A 26,329-nucleotide genomic window follows, 5' to 3' on the forward strand; every position below is an offset into this window, starting at 1 on the left:
TTGGTCTTACCAATGCACCTGCATTTTTTCAGAACCTGATTAATGATATCCTGAGACCTTTGATTGGTAAGAATGTGGTTGTGTATTTGGATGACATTTTGATTTACTCACCAGATCTAGAGTCCCATTGGCAGAGTGTACGTGAAGTTTTGCAGTTATTGAGTGATAATTCACTCTTTGCTAAGCTGGAGAAATGTGAGATCGCTGTGCAGAAAATCAGTTTTTTGGGCTACACTGTCTCCAGCGAGGGCTTTGAGATGGACCCTGTGAAGGTTCAGGCTGTGCAGGAATGGCCTAGGACTGTTGGTTTGAAATCTTTACAGAGATTTTGGGGTTTTGCCAATTATTACAAGAAATTCATTAAGAATTTTTCTGTAATTGTTAAACCTCTAACCGATCTTACCAGGAAAGGTGCAAATACTGCCCAGTAGACTACTGAGGCCATTGAAGCGTTTGAGTATCTCAAAGAGAGGTTCAGTTCTGCTCCTATCCTTATGCAGCCTGATGAGACCAAGCCTTTTTTGGTCGAGGTCGATGCTTCATCGGTGGGGGTCGGAGCAGTTTTGTCTCAGGAGAACAAGAGTGGAGTACATCCTTGTGCCTTCTTTTCGAAAAAAATTTCGGAAACCGAACTGAATTATGATGTTGGAAATCGGGAGTTGCTGGCTATTAAACTTGCGTTTGAACATTGGCGTCATTTTTTGGAAGGCGATAGATTTCCTATTCAGGTTTTCACAGATCATAAGAATTTGATCTATCTAGATGCAGCCAAGCGCTTGAATGCCCGTCAAGCTAGGTGGGCACTTTTTTTTTCTCGGTTTCATTTTTCTGTTACCTATATCCCTGGTACTAATAATGTTAAAGCCGATGCTTTATCTCGCAGCTTCTCTCCTACGGTCAGTGCCGAGGAGGAGGAGAGCATTTTACAGAAAGGAGTTATGGTGGTGGCATTGGACTCCGTTTTGGAGAATGGGATTCTGAATGCTCAAGATGATGCTCCATCTAACACTCCCCATGGGAGGTTGTTCGTGCCTAGAGCCTTTAGGAGAGATTTGTTTGTGGAGTGCCATGAGTCTTGGTTGGCAGGTCATCCAGGAATTTCAGAGACTAAGAGACTTATCAGTCGCAGTTTTTGGTGGCCTGGATGGCAGAAGGAAGTCATCAAGTGGGTGCGTCAGTGTATTGTGTGTGCTAGGTCAAAGGCTTCACATACTCCTGCTGCGGGGTTGCTTTGCCCTGTGGAGGTTCCTAGTGCGCCTTGGACGCATCTCACTATGGATTTTATTACTGATCTTCCTGTGTCCGAGGGATTTACTGTCATTTGGGTGGTCGTGGACCGTTTTAGTAAGATGTGTCATTTGGTTCCATTCATTAAGTTGCCCTGCGCCAAAACACTCGTTAAGGCGTTTGTTAAGGAGATTGTCAAGCTCCATGGCATTCCCACGGATATTGTTTCTGATAGAGGACCTCAGTTTGTGGCTCGCTTTTGGCATGCTTTTTGTGACAGGTTAGGAGTCCATTTGTCATTTTCGTCTGGTTATCATCCTGAGTCTAATGGACAGACTGAAAGAAAGAACCAGGATGTTGAACAGTTTTTGCGTTGTTTTGTGGCTGACATTCAAGAGGTGTGGTCTGAGTTTCTGCCTCTCCCAGAATTTGCTCTTAACAATCATACATCCTCCTCTGCTGGGTGTTCTCATTTTTTTCGTTGTACTGGGAGACATCCGTATTTTGGTTCGTTCTCCAAATTGGGGTTGGCGGTGCCAGAGGAGGAGAATTTTTCCGGTGATTTGGAGAGAGTTTGGACTAATGTACAGTACAGACCAAAAGTTTGGACACACCTTCTCATTTAAAGATTTTTCTGTATTTTCATGACTATGAAAATTGTACATTCACACTGAAGCCATCAAAACTATGAATTAACACATGTGGAATTATATACTTAACAAAAAAGTGTGAAACAACTGAAAATATGTCTTTTATGCTAGGTTCTTCAAAATAGTTTGCTGTGATGACTGCTTTGAACACTCTTGGCATTCTCTTGATGAGCTTCAAGAGGTAGTCACCGGAAATGGTCTTCACTTCACAGGTGTGCCCTGTGAGGTTTAATAAGTGGGATTTCTTGCCTTATAAATGGGGTTGGGACCATCAGTTGTGTTTTGCAGAAGTCCGGTGGATACACAGCTGATAGTCCTACTGAATAGACTGTTACAATTTGTATTATGGCAAGAAAAAAGCAGCTAAGTAAAGAAAAACGAGTGGCTATCATTACTTTAAGAAATGAAGGTCAGTCAGTCCGAAAAATTGGGAAAACTTTGAAAGTGTCCCCAAGTGCAGTTGCAAAAACAATCAAGCCTACAAAGAAACTGGCTCACATGAGGACTGCCCCAGGAAAGGAAGACCAAGAGTCACCTCTGCTTCTGAGGATAAGTTTATCCGAGTCACCAGCCTCAGAAATCGCAGGTTAACAGCAGCTCAGATTAGAGACCAGGTCAATGCCACACAGAGTTCTAGCAGCAGACACATCTCTACAACAACTGTTAAGAGGAGACTTTGTGCAGCAGGCCTTCATGGTAAAATAGCTGCTAGGAAACCACTGCTAAGGACAGGCAACAAGCAGAAGAGACAAGTTTGGGCTAAAGAACACAAGGAATGGACATTAGACCAGTGGAAATCTGTGCTTTGGTCTTATGAGTCCAAATTTGAGATCTTTGGTTCCAACCACCGTGTCTTTGTGCGACGCAGAAAAGGTGAACGGATGGACTCTACATGCCTGGTTCCCACCGTGAAGCATGGAAGAGGAGGTGTGATGGTGTGGGGGTGCTTTGCTGGTGACACTGTTGGGGATTTATTCAAAATTGAAGGCATACTGAACCAGCATGGCTACCACAGCATCTTGCAGCGGCATGTTATTCCATCCGGTTTGCGTTTAGTTGGACCATCATTTATTTTTCAACAGGACAATGACCCCAAACACACCTCCAGGCTGTGTAAGGGCTATTTGGCCAAGGAGGCGAGTGATGGGGTGCTACGCCAGATGACCTGGCCTCCACAGTCACCAGACCTGAACCCAATCGAGATGGTTTGGGGTGAGTTGGACCGCAGAGTGAAGGCAAAAGGGCCAACAAGTGCTAAGCATCTCTGAGAACTCCTTCAAGATTGTTGGAAGACCATTTCCAGTGACTACCTCTTGAAGCTCATCAAGAGAATGCCAAGCGTGTGCAAAGCAGTCATCAAAGCAAAAGGTGGCTACTTTGAAGAACCTAGAATATAAGACATATTTTCAGTTGTTTCACACTTTTTTGTTAAGTATATAATTCCACATGTGTTAATTCATAGTTTTGATGCCTTCAGCGTGAATGTACAATTTTCATAGTCATGAAAATACAGAAAAATCTTTAAACGAGAAGGTGTGTCCAAACTTTTGGTCTGTACTGTACGTTGTAACCTTCAAGAGGCTAACAAGAAGTCCAAAAAGTATTTTGACAGGAAACGTAAAGAGGTTTTGTTTACTGTGGGTGACATGGTTTGGTTGTCCTCGAAGAACCTGCGGTTGAGGATTCCCTCTAAAAAACTGGGTCCTAAGTTTGTGGGTCCATTTAAAGTGCTTCAGGTTGTTAACCTGTCTGCTGTTAGGTTGGATGTCCCTACTTCCTGGAAGATTAATCCTGTGTTTCATGTTTCCTTGTTGAAAAAGGCTGACATCTGATAGGGACGCCTCTGTCACAGTTCCTCCTGTGGTGGAAGACGACATATTTGAAATTTCACGTATCTTGAATTCTAGATGGCATAGAGGGAGATTACAGTATCTTGTCTCCTGGAAGGGTTTCGGTCCCGAAGACAACTCCTGGGTAAGGACGGATGATGTCTCTGCTCCTAGGCTTGTTAAAGCTTTCCACAGGAGGTTTCTGGATAGGCCTGGGCATGGAGGATCCTCATAAAAGAGGGGGTACTGTGTTAGTTTTTTCTATCTTGTGTTTTGCGGTCACGTGACCATCTGCCTTTATATTCCAGCTCCGCCCTTCTGGCTCTGCTGGACTTCAGTGTTGTTTAACTGTTTTGCTAACCTGGTGCTTCGGTGCCTATCTCTGTCAGTTCGCTTGGTCCTCTTGGACCTCTAGTACTTTTTGTCAGTTTGTCTTTTGTGTTCTGCAACAACTTCTGTTTAGGAGGTGTCCCATTTTTGTCCCAGTCCTTAGTACTTTTAGGGACCCCTCCCTTATTTCTAGAGGTCTTCATTCAGACTAGCCGAGGACAAAGGCGGGTCTGTTCACAAGGAACAGGCAGCCCGCTACATCGTTCATAACATCGACATTGTAAACTTCTGTGAAGCACCTGGGGGTTCAAGGTGCTCACCACACATCTAGATAAGGGGTCAAAATGGTGTTACTTGAGGGGATTTCCACTGTGTAAGCACATCAGGGGCTTTCAAAACGCGACATGGCATCCACTAATTATTCCAGCAAATTTTACATTCAAAAAGTCAAATTGCCCTCTTTTCCTTCCAAGCCCTTCTGTGCGCCTAAACAGTAGTTTTCCTCCACATATGGGGTATCAGCGTGCTCAGGAGAAATTGCACAACAAATTTTGGGGTCCGTTTTATAATGTTACACTTACGAAAATAAAAAAATTTGGGGCTATAGTAAAATTTTTGTGAAAAAGTTAAAATGTTCATTGTTTTCTTCCACATTCCAAAAATTCCTGTGAAACACCTGAAGGGTTAATAAACTTCATGAATGTGGTTTTGAGCACCTTGAGGGGTGCAGTATTTAGAATGGTGTCACTTTTGTGTATTTTCTGTCATATAGACCCCTCAAAGTCATTTTAAATGGGATGTCGTCCCTAAAAAAAATGGTTTTGTAAATTTTGTTGGAAAAATTAGAAATTGTTGGCCACCTTTTAACCCTTATAACTTCCTAACAATTTTTTTTTTCCCAAAATTGTGCTGATGTAAAGTAGATATATGGGAAATGTTATTTGTTAACTATTTTGTGTGACATAACTCTCGGATTTAAGGGCAAAATTCAAAGTTTGACATTTTCGCCAAATTTCCAGTTTTTTCACAAATAAACGTCAGTCATATCAAAGAAAGTTTACCACTATCATGAAGTACAGTATGTCACGAAAAAACAATCTCTGAATCAGTGGGATGCGTTGTAGCATTTTTGAGTTATTACCTCATAAAATGGCACTGGTAATAATTGTAAAATTTGGCTTGGTCATGGAGGTGAAAACAGGCGTGGGGCTGAAGGGGTTAAAGAGCTGTAATTCCTAAACCCTTACTCCAATTAGGATGTGAATATCCTCAAATTAAAGCTGAGGGTCTCCACTTTAAGCTCGTATTGATTATATAACTGTATTTTGAATATGTTTTGGTAAAAAGCTAAAATGCCAAAACTTGTGTCACCGTCCATATAATATTTGTATGGTTTGTCAACTCTTGAGTTTTTGATGGACAACTAAAACTGGTTTCTGCTTAAAACATTTTCCACATTCAAAATTTAAATATATATCCTCCCGTGTGAGTTCTCTGGTGTTTAACAAGACTTGATTTCCCTGAAAATCATTTCCCACATTCTGAACATAAAAAAAGGTTTCTCCCCTCTGAGTTCTCTGATGGACAACTAAAACTGATGATTTTAAATTACAACATTTCCCACATTCTTAACATGAAAATAGCTTCTCTCCTGTGTGAGTTTTCTGATGGGTAACTGTGACGATAGAGCTTAAAATCTTAATTAGCCAGACAATTAGATTTGTTAAGTCAAGAGAAATACACTATTATCTTTGTGTTTCTGTTGACTTATAATTGTATGTGTATTTCTGTAGCTGGTCAAGTATGTCATACTATTTGTATAAAACTGAATGTTGACTTATCTTCGTTTGGAAACAATGATGTTGATTTAAAGAGCCCCCTACTGTACCAACTTTGTAAATAGATTAGCTCAAACAATGAGACATGAGGCTGTCCTCCCTAAACCCTTACCTGTGATTGATGACCTTTATATGTAAATGTAAAAAGGGTTTTTATATCCTGCTGCTAAGAGACTTAAAACAGAGAATCGAGGAGAAGCATGAGAACACTCAGACTGTCTGAGAACATCAGCTTGGTACTATGGCTTTACCCAGAGACACAGATTTGGATTCTACATGATTCTAGCCTAAGGCTATATAGCCCTGACTGGAAAGATACGGATCTGCTCCATTAACCATCAGAGAACCCATGCATACATTTGGGGAGACCAGGCTGGGACGATGAAGTCACCTGGCCCCATGAATGTTAATTGGGGTTACCAGGAGGGACCCACCGGCTGCCTGGAACTCATGGAGACATTCGGAGAAGCCAGATTGTGACCCGCCAGTCATCTGGCCCCATGGAAACTTTTGGAGAGGCCAAGGAGGGACTGCTAGCTTCCTAAGCTTGCCGCTACCTTCTCTCTGTGGGGGCCCGCCAGAAGCGGGGGGCCACTGGTTGAGGAAATTGGCCCTGGAAGTCCCAAAGTCGCAGCTGTTCTCTCCCAGGCGGGTGGATCGGAAGGGTGAGTGTGTAATGTTGTACCATCTTGGGTATTTTGCTGGGATTGTTCTATGTGTTTATTGTCCGCTTTGTGAACATAAACAAAAAAAAAGGAAGAAATAGCCTCACCATGCGTCCGTTGTATTTCTTCAAGTAAGTGTTTTAGTCCATGTCCGCTGACAAAAGGTGAAAATCCAAAAGTAAGGTGGATTATCGCCTCTTTATAAAATTTTCACATTTTATTCATATATAATATGAAAAATAGATCACCATGATAGAGATTAAAACCAAGCTATCAGCTATCACTCTGACGCCTTTCTGGCTTTACCGCCTTTAATCATAGAGTGTATTTGGGCATCCTGAAATGCTGTGTTTAAAGGTGGTTGCACCCATCACATGAAGCAGGAAATACACCATAAGAAAAGGAAAAGATTATCAGTAGTGTTGAGCGACTATGTTCGGTTAGCCCTTTCGCCGAGTATACTCGACCGAGCACCGAGTATTTGTAGAATGCTCGGGCTTTAAGTTTTCGTCGCTCCTTGAACATGATTTGCAACTGTTTGACAGATTTAATACATGTGAGGAATGCTGGAAAAACAGGCATTCCTCACATGTATTAAATCTGTCAAACAGTCGCAAATCATGTTCACGGAGCGACGAAAACTTAAAGCCTGAGCATTCTATAAATACTCAGCCAAGTATACTCGGCAAAAGGGTTAACTGAACATACTTGCTTAACACTAATTATCAGCAATACCTTATTTATTTATTTTTATCTATTTTACTCACTTATATATTTATTTTTCACAGTGCTTAACAGACACTATCATCACTGTCCCCATTGGGGCTCACAATCTACATTCCCTATCGGTATGTCTTTTGAGTGTGGGAGGAAACTGGTGATCCCGGAGGAAACCCACGGGGAGAACATACAAACTCCTTGCAGAGGTTGTCCTTGGTGGGATTTGAACCCAGGACCCCAGCGCTGCAGGGCTGCAGTGCTAACCACTAAGCCACCGTGCAGCCCGCTACCTTATCAAACCAGATGATAAAAAATATTATCATATATGCAAAATGTGAAATAATTATTAATAAACATAGTGTGAGTTCTATAATTCATTCCCCTCGGCACTTTAGTGTCCAGTTTTACAATCCAATTCGCTTCTCTCAGAGTTTCTTTTGCCAGTCTCCTCCCCTAGAAGGTGGGTTGACTTTTTCAATGCCAATAAAGGAAAAACTCTCCATTACTTCTCTATGTGCGTCTGAAAAATGTTGTGTTGCACCAGAGTATGTTGTTTTAATTGTTAATATGCGGGCTGATAGTGGACGCCCTGCCCTTACTATAAACTCAATCCTGTAGGAAGAATTCATCAGGGCAAAAAGAATATGCTCTGATGAAACAGATTTGTCTTTGTGTCTGTACATTGGGATTTTTTTGAATGTCCTTTTTGAACATTTTGTATTCAATTAAGCTTTCAAGTTTTAAATGTTATGATTTCAGTCCTGGCACACATTTTGTTTAGGTTTTCTCTATGTCTTTAGTGCCTTTTTTCTGTAGTCCATTCCATATTTCCAGCAGCAGAGCTTCAGGAAAGCTCCCTGCCTGGAGATGTGCGTTGCTGATGGTGGAGCACAAAACATTGAGGGATATCTGGCCATGGGCCCCCGGAGATTTGTGCACCAGGTCGTAGCTCAGATTTCCCTCATTATAGTATTCCTATGCCTTTGCCAGTCCCAGCTCGATAGTGACACTACTGCCTCCGACAAAATGTGATTGACAAAGTCGTTACTGCAGGACTGTGTGAGAAAGTTATTTATTCTAAAAAATGTTAGAGCCAAAAATGAGAGAATCTGGAATTCGTGGCTGGAAATTTCGGGCCTGGCCTCCATCGTGTAAGAACGAGACGGGGTCTTTGTCCCTGGAGCTTCTCTGCCCGGTATAATGAGACTCTGATCTTGTTCATATAAAGGGCGTTTGAGAAAAATAAAAACTGGCTAAATATGAGGACCGTGTCTGATCTATCATCTATCTGTCATTGTATAGAGAACTATGGAGATAGAGCTATTCTTCTGTGTAAAATATGTGATGTTGCTGTAGCCCTAATATTTCTGTATATGATGCCACTGTAGAGATAATCTTACCCCCGCATTCTGGATTGGGAAACGGGAGAGAGGCATTTTATTATTTCTGTTAAAAAAAAAAAACTAATAAAACTTGCAACATGAACATGTTTATTCTTGAAATATACATAAACTAAAGACATTTGTTCAGACATGGAGATTGAGAATTTAAAGAAACTATAATGAATGGCAGATCACGGAGATTGGGATTTAGAAAAAGAAATGGAGGACGAAATGTTGTTTTTTTTTGGGGGGGGGAGTGGGGTGGAGAGGTTTGCAATACTCTTGTCCATATAATGAAAATATAAAAATATGAAATATTATGTGTTTTCTTGTACAGTTTGTCAAAATATATGGTTTCTCCCTGTGTGAGTGTTTTTGATGGACAAGTGAAAGTGATTTCTGTTTAAAACATTTCCCACATTCTGAACATGAAAATGGCTTCTCCCCAGTGTGAAGTCTCTGATGGACAACTAAATCTGATTTTTGGTTAAAGCATTTCCCACATTCTGAACATGAAAAAGGTTTCTCCCCGGTGTGAAGTCTCTGATGGACAACTAAAACTGATTCTTGGTTAAAACATTTCCCACATTCTGAACATGAAAATGGTTTCTCCCCTGTGCGAGTTCTCTGATGCATAACAAAACCTGATTTTTTTGAGTAACATTTCCCACATTCTGAACATGAATATAACTTCTCCCCTGTGTGAATACTTTCATGTAAAACAAGATGTAATTTTTGGTTAAAATACTTCCCACACTCTGCACAGGAAAATCTTTTCTCATTTGTGTGATTTTGTTTGTGAGTAACAAAAGGCTTTTTGAGGGAAAAACATTTTATATATTTTGCACTTGAAAATGGCTTCTTTTGAATGCCTCTTTTGTGATTTTTATTCTTCTTAATAGTCTGTGATGAATCAGAAGATAGGACTAGTCTAAAAGGATCAGATGATAGATCTTTGCTGTGAAGTGATGATATAATATCTGGAGGAGTAATGGCATTCACTTCAGTTATATCTTGTGTGATCTCAAGGTCATCTGATTTAAAAATTGCAGATGTCACTTGTCCCTGTGATCTCCTGGTACAGTCACCTGCCAAGAATAAAGATTATTTTGAATAAAATATCCTTCAAAAATATATTTGTATAACATTTATAAAATATACACAGACATTGCAAGTTACAGTGCAGCTCACCATTATTGGCAACCCTTTCATTTCTTCATAGACTGTACCAAAGTTATATCCTCAGGATGTTTTAATTAGTGGTCCAAAGTAATACAACAATAAAACATTGTTTTTCAGCTTCCATGTTGCAATTTCAAAGAAGAAACAGAATAAACAGCATGATCAGCAATAAAGACACCCCTCATTTATACTTGGTAGCACACCCTTTGGAATTGCTGACAGCCTCCAAACGTTTCTTGTAGCCATCTATAAGCTGCTTGCACTTCTCAGTTGAAATTTTCTCCTACTCTTCCTTTGCAGTTTGTTCAAGCTTTTGAATGTTTGCAGGGTCCTTTTTCCCAATGGCAGATTTCAGCTCACCCCAAAGATTTTCAATGGGTTTGAGGTCAGGACTCATTGCTGGCCATTTAAAACAGTCCATTTTTTCTTTTTCAACCATTCCTGTGTACCTTTGGATGTGTGCTTTGGGTCATTGCCTTGCTGGAGGACCCATGATTTTCGACTCAAACCAAGTTTTCTTACACTGCGTAGGACATTTAGGTCTAAAATCTCTTGATAATTCTCTGATTTCATGATTCCTGTGATACGATCAAGGCCTTCAGTACCAGACGCAGCAAAGCAACCCCACAGCATTATGGTTCCTTCACCATGCATAACTGTTGGTAAGGTGTATGACGCGCCCCCTTGGCCGTGGGTTACTCGGCAGCCGGGCCTCTATGGATGCTGGTGGGAGATATCACGGTGGCTGGCCCGGTCCGTGACCCAGGGCGGTCAATAAAAAGGGGGTTTTCTATTTATAGGGGATTTATAAAGTTTGTGACGCCACCTGTGGAATGCGACCAAAGGGAGCCGCCGCTGCGGAGCAGTCCTCTGAAGCTGATGTTACTGCAGCAGGAATGGTGTGGCTCTCCACAGGAAGAGCTAGCTCCAGGGCAGTGTACATATTGTTGGTTGTGCTGGGTGTTGTAGTGCAGAGGGAAAGATGTTGCAGCTGAAATAATGGACGGAGGCAGTGCGGTGCAGTCAGCCGAGTCTTTACTCACAGTTCTCATGTACGTTCCACTGATACACTGCGCTGTGTTCACCAGACTGGGGGTTCAGCTCTTCCTCAGGTAGGTTAGGAGCACTTGACAAGTACACTGTGGCCCGAGTGGTCATAGACACAAACTTTAGCACTGAGTCCCATAAGGTGGACATAGTCAAGGACCTATTGCCCCGTTATAATAGGGCGGAACTTTGCCTGGTTATGGGGTTTATGGGGGAAACGAAGGACGCTGGTTGTCCAGACAACAGTCGGGTCGCTGGTAAAAAAAACGTGTTGCCGGCCGCAGCTGACGGGTTTTCCTTTTGTGTTGTTGTTGGCGATAAAGATGAGGCAGCCTCCCCAGAGGCCAAATTCCCTAGGCTGGAGGTGTCCGGGTTTAAAATTTGGAACTGCCCAACTCAGGGACATAACCTTAAAAGGGGCGTATGATAATATGTCTGAAATTAATGGTGTTGCTTAAGAGCCGGAGGCTGACAGGTACTTTGTCGTAAGTGGGAAGTTACTGTATTGGGTCACGAAGCTGAGAGTGGAGGTAATCGAGCAGTTACTAGTGCCAGGGCCGTACAGACGCAGGGTTTTAGGATGTGTTGAGTGTTCCCTTTTTTTTTTGAGCAGTATATATACACTGCTCAAAAAATTAAAGGGAATACTCAAATAACACATCCTAGATCTGAATGAATGAAATATTCTCATTGAATACTTTGTCCTGTACAAAGTTGAATGTGCTGACAACAAAATCACACAAAAATCATCAATGGAAATCAAATTTATTAACCAATTGAGGCCTGGATTTGGAGTCACCCCCAAAATTAAAGTGGAAAAACACCCTACAGGCTGATCCAACTTTGATGTAATGTCCTTAAAACAAGACAAAATGAGGCTCAGTATTGTGTGTGGCCTCCACGTGCCTGTATGACCTCCCTACAACACCTGGGCATGCTCCCGATGAGGTTGCGGATGGTCTCCTGTGGGATCTTCTCCCAGACCTAGACTAAAGCATCCGCCAACTCCTGGACAGTCTGTGGTGCAACGTGACGTTGGTGGATGGAGCGAGACATGATGTCCCAGATGTGCTCAATCGGATTCAGGTCTGGGGAACGGGCGGGCCAGTCCATAGCTTCAATGCCTTCATCTTATGCATACTACCTACGCAGCGGGTAATAAACTCACATAATGTCCCATTCATGGAAAAAGTGGGGATTGAACCATATAACAATATATATAGACCTATAAGAAAGATGGTACACCCCAGAAAGTACAATTAGTACAAACAGATGGATTTTAAAAGGTATATATTTTATTTGAATACGTTAAAAAACACTACAAAAGTATAAGATAGAAGTCAATAGGTATGAAAGTGAGAAATACATGAAAAAGATGATCACAAGAGGGCATAAGGGCTCAATAGACAGTGCATGAGAGATCCTCTATGTAAATTAGCACAAAAAAGAACAGTGTACATCATTAGACGTGCAAACATGCATGGACCCATATAGCGGTACCACTGTACTACATATAACTACCAGTGTCAATTTAGCCTCTAGTATATGGGTATATCTATGCGTTTGTTCTTGAGTATATAAATCAATGTAAATCAGGCTTACCCATATCTGTCCACTGTGATCGCGCCCCCTTCATCTTGCAGGAACTGCTGACACACTCCAGCCACATGAGATCTGGCATTGTCCTGCATTAGGAGGAACCCAGGGCCAACTGCACCAGCATATGGTCTCACAAGGGGTCTGAGGATCTCATCTCGGGACCTAATGGCAGTCAGGCTACTTAAGGCTAGCACATGGAGGGCTGTGCGTCCCTCAAAAGAAATGCCACCCCACACCATTACTGACCCACTGCCAAACCGGTCATGCTGAAGGATGCTGCAGGCAGCAGATCGCTCTCCACGGCGTCTCCAGACTCTGTCACGTGTGTCACATGTACTCAGTGTGAACCTGCTTTCACCTGTGAAGAGCACAGGGCGCCAGTGGCGACTTTGCCAATCCTGATGTTCTGTGGCAAATGCCAAGCATCCTGCACGGTGTTGGGCTGTGAGCACAACCCCCATCTGTGGACGTCAGGCCCTCATACAACCATCATGGAGTCGGTTTCTAAACGTTTGTGCAGACACATGCACATTTGTGGCCTGCTGGAGGTCATTTTGCAGGGCTCTGGCAGTGTTCCTCCTTTTCCTCCTTGCACAAAGGCGGAGGTAGCGGTCCTGCTGCTGGGTTGTTGCCCTCCTATGGCCCCCTCCACGTCTCCTGGTGTACTGGCCGGTCTCTTGGTAGCGCCTCCAGCCTCTAGACACTACGCTGACAAACACAGCAAACCTTCTTGCCACAGCTCGCATTGATGTGCCATCCTGGATGAGCTGCACTACCAGAGCAACTTCTGTGGGTTGTAGAGTCCGTCTCATGCTACCACGAGTGTGAAAGCACAACCAACATTCAAAAGTGACCAAAACATCAGCCAGAAAGCATTGGTACTGAGATGTGGTCTGTGGTCCCCACCTGCAGAACCACTCCTTTATTGAGGGTGTCTTGATAATTGCCAATAATTTCCATCTATTGTCTATTCCATTTGCACAACAGCATGTGAAATTGATTGTCAATCAGTGTTGCTTCCTAAGTGGACAGTTTGATTTCACAGAAGTTTGATTTACTTGGAGTTATATTCTGTTGTTTAAGGGTTTCCTTTATTTTTTTGAGCAGTGTATATACAAGTACCACCTGGGACACTTCCCTTTACACCTTCCTTTTCTTTGAACTGGACATTACGTTTATATAGCTCCCCATTGCTGGTGATCACTAGTTGGGGCTTTGGTCCTACTGAGCCCTTATTCTCATTCATGTCACTTTGACATATGGTAAGGTTTTAATACTAGAGGTTAGGACTGTCCCAAAAAGGGTCACCATGACGTGGTGAGATGGCTTTTACATTCTTTTCATCAAAATTATGTTAACCAAGTATTTATTTACTGCAGGGTATTCGCTTACTTTGTTTTTAGCTTAGGTTTTAAAGATAAGAAACTTTATAATATGTGTTCAGAGAAATCAGCTTATTTTCCCTTCTGGGACTGATCATTGTCCCTCAATTCACAGTTACAATATGTCTGCACTGAAGACAGATTTTATCATTACTGAGGAAGGAAATAACAATGCTGCTCATATAAGACTGTGGAGAGAGGAGGAAGATGGAGGAGCTAGAGCAGGGGCGAGCAATTAATTTCCCCGAGGGGCCACATGAGCAACCGTGATTGTTGTAGAGAGCTGAACCAATAGGTTGAAATTAACTCTGCTCAATATTAACATAGTAATTACACTTCTACTTATTTTATATTAATATTAATTAAAATTAGGCAGAATTCAGTATGCGGACATCCACCTATATACAGTATGAGCACCCCACATAGCCCCCTATGTACAGTATGAACCCCACATATCCTCCAATATACAATATGAGCCCACACAAAGCCTCTTAAATATAGAATGAGCCTCACATAACCTCCAATATACAGATTAAGCCCGCACATAGCCACCTACTTACAGTATGAACCCCTCATAGCCTAATAAATACAGTAAGAGCCCCCACATAGCCTACTCTATCCAGTATGAGCCCCCACATAGCCTACAATATACAGTATAAGCCCCAAAATAGCCTCCTATACATGCAAGCATCCCATGCACATGTGAAAAAAAATAACCCATACTCACCTCCCTTCATTCCGCTGGTTGTCTGCTCCTTTCTCCGGAGCAGACCTCCGCACTGCAGACGTGATGTAATGACATCATGGCGTCTGCAGTCTCACATACTGATTGGTTGAAGAAGAAGCCTGCTGCTCAGTCCTCCACCAATCCTTTATTTACCATTATCTGCATCTTGATGATGCGGATAGGAGTGACATAGGGAAGCGGGTGGCGGCAGTGGACAAGCGGGTTGAGAGGTCATGGCGCGGCTTGTGGGTCACTGTTTTCAGACTGCCTCGGTCCATGGGCCGGACTACAATAGCCAGAGGGCCGGATGTGGCCTGCGGGCCGCACTTTGCCCAGCTCTGAGTTAGAGCCAGGCGCAGACAGGCTGCTGCAAAATGTCACCTCCTCGGTCAGTGAAGAAGCTAAGGAGGATGACACCAATGTGTATTTTAGAGAGCTGAATTGGAACAGAGGACACCAGGGACTAAAACTAAAAGTGTTATATAAAGCTAAGGATGATGCAGGACTTGCACTTCCAGACCTGTGGCTCTGTTACCTTGCAGCACAAAGCCAGAAATTCAGGGGTTGGGGAGAGGGACCAGTGATGACATCTTTCAAATTCATTACTCTCTTTGGAAAATGGCACATTAAAGAAGCACTCCCATCAAAAGGTTTATCCTCTTAATGCATTGCAATCATGATATTATACAGCACTGTGTAGTTGCAATTGCTCATTTTGTCCTTCTACCCAGATAATTCTTCTCTCTTCCATAAGGTCTATGACATCACATGATTAAAAGCTGACTAGCTGAATCCTTCTAAGCTCTATGTAGAAACAGGGGGTCAAGTTATGAGTCACTGCAAAAGTCTATGGCAGTGGAGAGAAGTGGAACAGCTGGGTCAGGAGTTGAAGAGGGGAATGAGTCATGCAAGGACAAGAGACTTCCTGTTTCTACATAGAGTACAGAAAAAAGAAGAATTAGCTGCACAGAAAGGCAAAATGAGCAACTGTAAGTACACAGTGCCATATAACATGATGATTGCAATATACTAAGAGGATAAAAACATTCATGGGAGTGCTTCTTTAAATGAAAAAAGGTCCAGACTGACTACTGTTGGGTTAATACATGAAATAAAGTGTAGGGCAGTTCTGTATTGACTAGATCCACCTGCCACACTGTAACAGCACCACCAAAGGCTTATCTGGTGACAACAGTGGCTGATGCATAACGCTCTCCTTGACGTCTCCAACATTGTTATAGGCCATCATTTCTGCTCAGCGTGAATTGACTGGTCCCTCGTGCCTCGTAGATGCTCCCTGTCCCATGCAAGACGATAAATTACACCTATGCCTTGTGTGTAGTCAGGTACTGTTTCCGGTCTTCTAGCACACAGATCACGCTGATGTAAACGGTTTTGAATGGTTTGACATGACACTTAAGTGCCTCTCTCCTCCCTTAAATATGCCTGTAGTTGTGAGGCATTCATCATTCAGTTCCGAAGGGCATAGTTCACATTGAAGTGGTCATCAGTGTGGGATGTGCCCAAAGAACGTCCACTTCTCTGCCTTTCTGTGACTCTTCCAGTCTCGCTGTAGCTCTGTTGCAACCTGCTGTTGACACTGTAACTCAGTGGCCGCTTCTATCTAACATCCTGCTGGAAGCGTCGCAATGGCAAAGTATTGTTGATCAATTGTTAGGTGTCGTCTTGGTATCATGATTAGTGTTGAGCGATACCTTCCGATATCAGGAAATATCGTATCGGATTGGATCGGGCCGATACCCAAAAAGTATCGGATATCGCCGATTCCGATACCGGAAACCAATGCAAGTCAATGGGACACAAATATCGGAATGAAAATAAACCCTTTCTTTCCTTGTAGGTTAATTCTACATGAAGTAAAACAACTAAGAATAATGTAGAATGACATGAAAAGCCGGCAATTCATCAGCGCATACACCGGTACCCGACAATTTACAACAGAAAGAATAGAGCTTCACACATAGATTAGATAGATAGAAACATGTCAGTCACATATATATGAAGTACAGTGACAGTGTTGCTTACTGTACTTGTCATTTAGTGTAAAGGATTTATTTAAAAAAATATTAGTGTTTTCGTGCACCGTCTCTTTAAAAAAGCCGGCCGGCAATTCAGCATCTGTACCCGACAATTTAGAATAGAAAGAATAGAGAATCATACATAGATTAGATAGATAGAAACATGTCAGTCACATATATATGAAGTACAGTGACAGTGTTGATTACTGTACTTGTCATTTAGTGTTAAAATAAAGGATTTATTTAAAAAAAAATTAGCGTGGGGTTCCCCTTAATTTTAGGCTCTAGCGGAGGTTAAGCAGACAGCTGGGGCAAATGTTTGAAGCCTGGGAAGGTGGTAATACCCACGGAGCTTCCCAGGCTACTAATATCAGCCCCCAGCTGAATACCTAGCCTTTACTAGCTATTAAAATGGGGGAACCCCCCCAAAAAAATAACGTGGGGTCGCCCCTAATTTAATAGCTACCAAAGGCTAGGCAGACAGCTGGGGGCTGATTTTAATAGCCCAGGAAGGGTGCCATGAATATTGGCCCCCTCCCAGGCTAGAAACACCAGCCGTCAGCCGCCCCAGAAATGGCGCATCCATAGGATGCGCCAATTCTGGCACTTAGCCTCGCTCTTCCCACTGCCCTGTAGCGGTGGCAGTGGGGTAATAGGGTTGGGGTTGATGTCAGCTTATAATGCCAGCTGACATCAAGCCCAGGTTAGTAATGGAGAGGCGTCTATAAGACACCCCCATTACTAACCCCATAGTCAAAGTTAAAAAAAAAAACACAAACACCCAGAATAAAGTCCTTTAATTGAAATAAAGACACAATTCTTTATTGTTCTAAATTAAACCATACTTACCATCACGCCCATTCCAGCTGAAGCCAACGATCTCCTGCAATAAAAGAAAAATAATAAAGCAACCTCATCCTTACCTTTCCATGGTTCCCACGACAGCTTCAGCTCTGCTACATCGAGATGACAGGCTGGACCGCAGCAGAACGCTGCCATCCAGCCTGTCATCCCGCAGACACTGAGAAGCGCAGGCATGCTTGCGCTCCTCAGTGTCTCTCTGTGACGTCATCCAGATGAGCCGAGTTCATGTCCAATGAACTCAGCTCACCTCATGCACGTCACTGACAGCGTGGGAAAATTCTCACGCTGAAGTGCTGAGTGCAGGAGAATTTTCCCACGCTGTCAGTGACGTGCATGAGGTGAGCTGAGTTCATTGGACATGACCTCGGCTCATCTGGATGCCGTCACAGCGAGACACTGAGGAGCACAAGCATGCCTGCGCTTCTCAGTGTCTGCGGGATGACAGGCTGGATGGCAGCGTTCTCCTGCGGTCCAGCCTGTCATCTCGATGTAGCAGAGCTGAAGCTGTCGTGGGAGCCATGGAAAGGTAAGGATGAGGTTGCTTTATTATTTTACTTTTATTGCAGGAGATCGTTGGCTTCAGCTGGAATGGGCGTGATGGTAAGTATGGTTTAATTTAGAACAATAAAGAATTGTGTGTTTATTTCAATTAACCGCTTCCCGACCGCCCACTGTAGATAAACGTCCGCGCTGCCTGGGCTCTGTGCAGCGCGGACGTTTAAAAACGGTGGGTGGTCTCGCAGTGCTCAGGACCCCCTGGGTCCTGCAAGCGCTGTGAGAGCGGTGCAGAGCGTTAGCTCTGACAGGGAACATCATCGGGACCTGATTAGATCAGGTCCCAGTGATGTTAACCCTTTGCTGTCTTCTATATGCTGTGATCTATAGTGATCGCGGCATATAGGAGACAGCAGGAGGAGAGGGGGTCGTCCACTTACCTCTCTGACGACCCCTTGATTGCTTTCAGGACCTGGCGTTGCTATGGCAGCTGGAGGTCACATGACCGCCTCCAGCTCTGCCATATATGGTGTCCTTCCTGTCTGACTTCAGCCTGTATGTAGCTGATGCCAGACAGGAAACTGACTGAAAGAGTCAGTGAAGATCTCATGTAATGTAATATATGTCTATTACATTACATGAGATCAGGGATCAGAAAAATAAAAATTAATGTCCCATACAGGGACTAAGTAAAAATGTAAAAAAAGTAAAAAAAAATGTTTTGAAACTGTTAAAAAAAAATACAAAATAAATAAAAATAAATAAATAAAATATTAAACCGATAAATCCATATAGTTATGCAAAAATAAAAAAAGTACACATATTTGGTATTGCCGCGTTCGAAACAACCCGAGCTATAAAACTGTCACACTAATTAACTCCTTATGTGTACACCGTAATAAAAATAAATAAAAAACGGAGCAAAAAACTATGCTTTTTCCTCATATCGCCAAACAAAAAGTGGAAAAGAATGCGATCAAAAAGCAAAATGGAAATAGAAATGGTACCGCTGAAAACGTCATCTTGTTCTGCAAAAATCAAGCCACTATACAGCTCCATCAGCCAAAAAATAAAAAAGTTATACCTCTCAGAATAAAGCAATGCAAAAAAAATATTTTTTCTTTAAAATTGTTTTATTGTGTAAAAGCGCCAAAACATAAAAAAATATACAGTAAGTGTAGTATCGCTGTAAATGTACTGACCCGAAGAATAACGCTGCCTGATCACTTTTACCACACGCAGAACGGCATAAAAAAAAACCTCAAAAAACAATTCCTGAATTGTTGGTTTTTGTTAATTTTACCTCCCAAAAAAACGGAATAGAAAGCGATCAAAAAATGTCATGTACCCACAAATGGTACCAATAAAAATGTCAACTCGTCCCGCAAAAAACAAGCCATCACATGACTCTGTCGGCCGAAATATGGAAAAATTATAGCTCTCAAAATATGGCGATGCAAAAACTAGATTTTGCAAAAAAAAAGCGTCTCTTAGTGTGTGACAGCTGTCAGTCATAAAAACCCGATATAAATCTGGTATCTCTGTAATCGCACCGACCCGAAGAATAAAGTAATCTAATCAGTTATATCACACTAGGAACGGCGTAAAAAAATAAATAAAACCAATTCTTCACCTGCTACTGATTTGTTTATTATGTCTCCCAAAGATCGCAGTATGGCTCGGCACACATTTATCCTGCGCTCTGCGCTGAGCACTTACGCCAGAGTTTCCATGTAAATCTCTGAAATATGTGATTCAGCCGGAACCCATGACGGAAGATTCCCTGTAATGAGGCAGATATAGGCCACTGTGGATGCCGTCTGGCCTGTGATCCCACGGTGTCATTTGTTTTAGGCGTGCATAAAAGTGCGGTTGGCCACAGTTTTGTGCACTTCTGAAAAAAAGGACACCGCTAAACAGAGGCCAGACGGAGTCCAGAGTAACTCTGCTGCCTCATTACAGTGAATGGATCCCGCAGGGGTTTCATCTGAATTACATCACTTGGAAATTTAGATGGAAACCCCGATGTAAGTGCTCAGCCTAGAGCGCCGGATAAATGTTACGTAAAATGTTCCCAATAAAGGCTTCAACTCAGTCCTCAAAAAAAGCTAGTCCCCACTCAGGTCCGTCATCTGTTAAAAATATAAGGGACTTCCAAGTTACTGGTAGCAGAAAGGCTCTGGAAAAGCGAAATGGCCCTTGCCCCCTAAAAGAAATTCAAAAAATTTTGTGCTCCCAAATCCAAATGCCTATTCTACAATAATTTGTTCTCCAATTGTCAAATAGCACTCCGTCCCCCCCAGATCTCGCCGTATGGCTGAGCGGTACGATACAGCCACATATGGGGTATTGGCACTTTTAGAAGAAATTGTGTGACACATTTCGGCACCATTTTTACCCATTGCCCTGTGTGAAAATGTAAAATCTGAGGGTAAAACATTTTTTTGTGGTAAAAATATAATTATGCTTTTTTCACTGCCCAATGGTATAAATTTAAAAATTAAAAAATACTCACTACTTCCCTAGATGAATTCCTTGAGAGGTGTAGTTTACAAAATGGGGTCACTTGTGGGGGTTTCTGCTGTTTCTGCATGTCAGCGACTCTTCAAATGTGACATGGTGTCTGCTGCCTATCCCAGCCAACATAGCGCTCCTTTCTCTTCCGAACCCTGCCGTACACCAAAGCAGTGGTTTTCCCCCACATATGGGGTATCGGCGTGTTCAGGAGAAATTGCACAACAAATTTCATGGTGCAATTTATCCTATTACCCTTAAGATAATGCAAAATTAAGGGATGAAAAACGTTTTTGCGGGAAAAATGTGAAAATTTTATTTTTACAGCTGATTATTATAAACTTCTGTGAAGCACCTTGGGGTTCAAGGTGCTCACCACACATCTAGATAAGTTCCCTAAGGGGTCTAGTTTCCAAAATGGTGTCACTTGTGGGGGGTTTCCACTGTTTAGGCACATCAGGGGCTCCCCAAATGCAACATGGCGTCCGCTAATTATTCAAACAAATTTTGCATTCAAAAAGTCAAATGGCGCTCCTTTCCTTCCGAGCCCTGCCGTGCACCCAAACAGTGGTTTTCCCCCACATATGGGGTATCGGCGTGTTCAGGAGAAATTGCACAACAAAATTAATGGTGCAATTTATCCTATTACCATTATGATAATGGAAAATTAAGGGATGAAAAACGTTTTTGTGGGAAAAATGTGAAAATTTTATTTTTACAGCTCAATATTATAAACTTCTGTGAAGCACCTTGGGGTTCAAGGTGCTCACCACACATCTAGATATGTTCCCTAAGGGGTCTAGTTTCCAAAATGGTGTCACTTGTGGGGGGTTTCCACTGTTTAGTCACATCAGGAGCTCTCCAAACGCAACATGGTGTCTGCTAATTATTCAGACAAATTTTACATTCAAAAAGTCTAATGGTGCTCCTTCCTTTCTGAGCCCTGCCGTGCGCCCAAACAGTGGTTTTCCCTCACATATGGGGTATCAGCACGCTCAAGAGAAATTGCACAAAAAATTTTGGGGTCCATTTTTTCCTGTTACCCCTGTGAAAATAAAAAAAATTGGGTCTAAAGTAACATTTTTGTGAAAAAAGTTAAATGTTAATTTTTTTCTTCCACATTCCAAAAATTTCTGTGAAGCACCTGAAGGGTTAATAAAGTTCTTGAATGTGGTTTTCAGCACCTTGAGGGGTGCAGTTTTTAGAACTGTGTCACTTTTGGGTATTTTCTGTCATAAAGACCCCTCAAAGTGACTTCAAATATGATGTGGTCCCTAAAAAAATGTTTTTGTAAATTTTGTTGGAAAAATGAGAAATCGCTGGTCAACTTTTAACCCTTATAGCTCCCTAACAAAAAAAAATTTTGGTTCCAAAATTGTGCTGATGTAAAGTAGACATGTGGGAAATGTTATTTATTAAGTATTTTGTGTGACATATTTCTCTGATTTAAGGGCTTAAAAATTCAAAGTTTGAAAATTGCAAAATTTTCAAAATTTTCGCCAAATTTCCGATTTTTTCACAAATAAACGCATGTGATATCAAAGAAATTTTACCACTATCATGAAGTACAATATGTCACGAAAAAACAATCTCAGAATCAGGGGGATCCGTTGAAGCGTTCCAGAGTAATTGCTTCATAAAGTGACAGTGGTCAGAATTGAAAAAATTGGCCCGGTCACGAAGGCAAAAACAGGCTCTGGTGCGAAGTGGTTAAAGGACTTTATTCTGGGTGTTTGTGTTTTTTTAAATACTTTAATAGAAATTCATGGTGGTCATGTCTAATATTGGCGTGACCCCATGAATTTCGGGCTTAGGGCCAGCTGATAATGCCAAGCTGGCCTTAACCCCTTTATTACCCAGTGAGCCACCGCACCAGGGCCCTGGATGAGTTGGGTACAGCGCCAGAAGATGGCGCTTCTATGAACGCGCCATTTTCTGGGGCGGCTGCGGACTGCAATTTGCAGCGGGGGTGGCCCAGAAAGCTTGGGTCTCCCTGCGCTGCGGATTCCAGCCCCCAGCTGCCTAGTTGTACCTGGCTGGACACAAAACTAGGGCGAAGCCCCCCGCATTTTTTTTTTAAATTATTTCATGAAATTCATGGAATAATTAAGAAAAAAAGGGCTTCCCTATATTGTTGTGTCCGGCCAGGTACAAATAGGCAGCTGGTGGTTGGGGGCAGCCTGTTCCTGCCTGCTGTACCTGGCTGGACACAAATATAGGGCGAAGCCCCACATCAATTTTTTTTAAAATAAATCCTTTATTTTAACACTAAATGACATTTGAGGAGTTAATAAAGATGCAGTCCCTAAATTATTATTTATTTTTTAATTAATTTTTCCCAAAACTTTTGACGTGGGCTTCGCCATATTTTTGTATGCCAGCCAGGTACAGCATCCAGCTTCTATGAACGCGTCATTTTCCGGGGTGGCTGTGGACTGCAATTTTCAGCGGGGGGGGGGGGGGGGGGCAGAAAGCTTGGGCCTCCCTGTGCTGCAGATTCCAGCCCCCAGCTGCCTAGTTGTACCTGGCTGGACACAAAAATAGGGCGAAGCCCCACGTCTTTTTTTTTTTAATTATTTCATGAAATAATTAAAAAAAAAAGGGCTTCCCTATATTGTTGTGTCCGGCCAGGTACAAATAGGCAGCTGGTGGTTGGGGGCAGCCTGTTCCTGCCTGCTGTACCTGACTGGACACAAATATAGGGCGAAGCCTCACATAATTTTTTTTTAATTATTTCATGAATTTCCTGAAATAATTTAAAAAAAAATTGACGTGGGGCTTCACACTATATTTGTGTCCAGCCAGGTACAGCAGGCAGGAACGGGCTGCCCCCAACCACCAGCTGCCTATTTGTACCTGGCCAGACACAACAATATAGGGAAGCCCTTTTTTTCTTAATTATTCCATGAATTTCATGAAATAATTAAAAAAAAAAAAACGTGGAGCTTCTCCCTATTTTTGTGTCCAGCCAGGTACAACTAGGCAGCTGGGGGCTGGAATCTGCAGCGCAGGGAGGCCCAAGCTTTCTGCCCCCCCCGCTGAAAATTGCAGTCCGCGGCCGCCCCGGAAAATGGCACGTTCATAGAAGCTGGATGCTGTACCTGGCTGGCATACAAAAATATGGCGAAGCCCACGTCAAAAGTTTTGGGAAAAATTAATTAAAAAATAAATAATAATTTAGGGACTGCATCTTTATTAACTCCTCAAATGTCATTTAGTGTTAAAATAAAGGATTTATTTTAAAAAAAAATGGCGTGGGATCCCCCATAATTTTAGTCTCTAGTGGAGGTTAAGCAGACGGCTGAGGCAGATGTTTGAAGCCTGGGAAGGGGGTAAAACCCACGGAGCTTCCCAGGCTACTAATATCACCCCCAGCTGAATACCTAGCCTTTACTAGCTATTAAAATGGGGGACCCCCCCAAAAAAAATGACGTGGGGTCCCCCCTATTTTAATAGCTAGCAAAGGCTAGGCAGACAGCTGGGGGCTGATATTAATAGCTCAGGAAGGGTGCCATGAATATTGGCCCCCTCCCAGGCTAGAAACACCAGCCGTCAGCCGCCCCAGAAATGGCGCATCCATAGGATGCGCCAATTCTGGCACTTAGCCTCGCTCTTCCACGCTGCCCTGGTGCGGTGGCAGGGGGTAATAGTGGTGGGGTTCATGTCAGCGCCAGCTGCCATGAAGCCCAGGTTAGTAATGATGGCCGTCTATATGACACCCCCATTACTAACCTACAAAGTGTTAAAAAGAAAAAACACACTACACCCAGAAAAAAAAAAATTATTTGAAATAAAACACACCATTTTATTTAATTCTTAGTTTACTAAAAAAAAATAGTTACCTGTCCACGTTCCTGCGCTGATCTCCCATGCACAGCTGTCACATCTGGAGATGGTGTCAGCTGTGCATGGCTGCTGTAAGCTCACGCTGCCGGGAACACGTCCGCTCCCGGCAGCAGGAGCCACTGACTGAGGTCACCGGAGTGCATTCAGGCAGCGCAGCTCCGGAGACCTCCTTTACGGCACTGCTGTACCGTGGGAATTTCTCACGATACAGCAGTGCCGTAAAGGAGCTAACCGGAGCAGCGCTGCCTGAACTCCGGTGAACCCTTACGGCCCCATCATTCTAGCGGCGGCAGCAGTTCAGACCGGTCACATTCTATGTGGCTGCTCTAAACTGGAGATCTTCGTGGGACACTCGTGGACTACTACGGAGGGGTAAGGATAAGGTTGTGGTTTATTATTTTATATTTTATTACAGGAGATCGATGGCTTCGGGGAATTAGGTGTCTAGGTGAGTATAGGTGTAGTTTTTTATTTTTTACTTTATTTTAGGTGGCGATCGGCGGGGACAGGTAATGTATGAACTAATTTCTTTTAGGTAACCACTGGCCACCAATGACATGTATCTAACATTTATTGGGGACACAGTAGGGCAATTTAAATAGCAGGATCAGGCTGATGGGAACTACTGCTCCCATCAAGCTGATCCTGCTGGCACGAGTGGACGGGGGACAGACATAGGCCGATGGGAGTAGTAGTGTCACATCGGCCTATGTCTGCCTGCACGCACAGACACATCGCACAGACACCCCGCACACACACACCCCGCACACACACCCCGCACACACACACCCCGCACACACACACCCCGCGCACACACACCCCGCACACACACTAATCATGACGGGTCCGGGAGGTGAGGCTGACCTGTGCGGCCGTGGGAAAGTTCATGTGAGTTCATGCAATGCAGTCAAGCATGAACTCACATGAACCCTCTGAGGGCACCGCGGCGACTTCAAATGAACAGCTGATCGGCATCACCTGATACCTCAGCTGTTCATTTGAAATAACCGGCGGGAAAGCGCAGCACAGAACGGGAAAGCCGGCGGTGAAGTCTTTTCACTGCCGGCTTCCCCGCCCGGGTCCTTCGCTCCCTGCTCCTTGGTGCTGCGCTCCCCGCCCGGTCCTAATTTACGATTGGGATTGGAGGTGGTGAGGGGAGCGGAGGATCGGGGTGGGAGGCTGCGGGGAAGCAGTATGGGGCTGTGTGATTGTTTAAAAGCCGGCGGCTTTTTACCGCCCGCCGGCTTTTAAACAATCAGGAGAATTCTCCCACGCTGGGATGGCATTCTGATGACAGGCTGGATCGCAGCTGAGCGCTGCCACCCAGCTTGTCATCCTTCACAGACACTGCAGAGCGCAGGCATTATGGGAACTTCCGATTCCGGTATTCGATATTATAAAAGTATCGGAATTAAGTATCGGAATTCCGATACAGTGAATATCGGCCGATACCCGATATTTCAGTATCGGAATGCTCAACACTAATCATGATATCAAAATGTGAACAGCATGATGTGGAAGACTGTGTAAATGCAAATTCTAATTAAATCCCGAAATGTATTTGCCGATTCATCGATCAAACACCTGTTGTGAATTTTGTCATTAAAGAGGTGCTCCACTACTTTTTCATTGATGACATGTCCTCAGGAACTGCTCGACTGCAAAGCTGCTCAGCCTTCTGGTAGTGGCCGCGGCAGGGTACTGCACATCCGCCTCCTATTGATTATTCTATTGTACCCTGCCGCGGCCACTACCAGAAGACTGAGCAGTTCCACAATTGAGCAGTTCCGGTCGCTAACACCAAGCACAGTTGATTGGTGGGGGTGTCGGACCCCATCAGATCAGACATTGACGACCTATCCTAAGGCTAGGTCATCAATGAAAAAGTAGTGAACAACCTCTTTAACCCCTTAAGGACCTTGGGATTTTTCGTTTTTGTTTTTTGCTCCCCTTGTTCCCAGAACCATAGCGTTTTTTTATTTTTTGGTCAATA

The 26,329-nt window shown here is 43.2% G+C and overlaps 2 protein-coding genes across 2 annotated transcripts in view; both read right to left on the reverse strand.

Moving 5' to 3' along the window:
- LOC141270661 (gastrula zinc finger protein XlCGF66.1-like) overlaps positions 1 to 26,329 on the reverse strand; it is a 268,510-nt gene that overhangs the window by 124,578 nt on the left and 117,603 nt on the right. The gene's annotated exons all lie outside the window — the stretch shown is intronic.
- LOC141270690 (uncharacterized) overlaps positions 8,733 to 26,329 on the reverse strand; it is a 174,626-nt gene continuing 157,029 nt past the window's right edge. Inside the window, exon 18 of the mRNA XM_073680789.1 lies at positions 8,733 to 9,422. Within this exon, the coding sequence (XP_073536890.1) occupies positions 8,849 to 9,422 (574 nt within the window). The 3' untranslated portion in view covers positions 8,733 to 8,848. The remainder of the gene's footprint in view (positions 9,423 to 26,329) is intronic.

Source organism: Phyllobates terribilis, unplaced genomic scaffold, assembly GCF_046119375.1.
Source record: "Phyllobates terribilis strain yellow unplaced genomic scaffold, ASM4611937v1 Scaffold_5__5_contigs__length_657084704, whole genome shotgun sequence".
Classification (NCBI taxonomy): Eukaryota; Metazoa; Chordata; class Amphibia; order Anura; family Dendrobatidae; genus Phyllobates; species Phyllobates terribilis.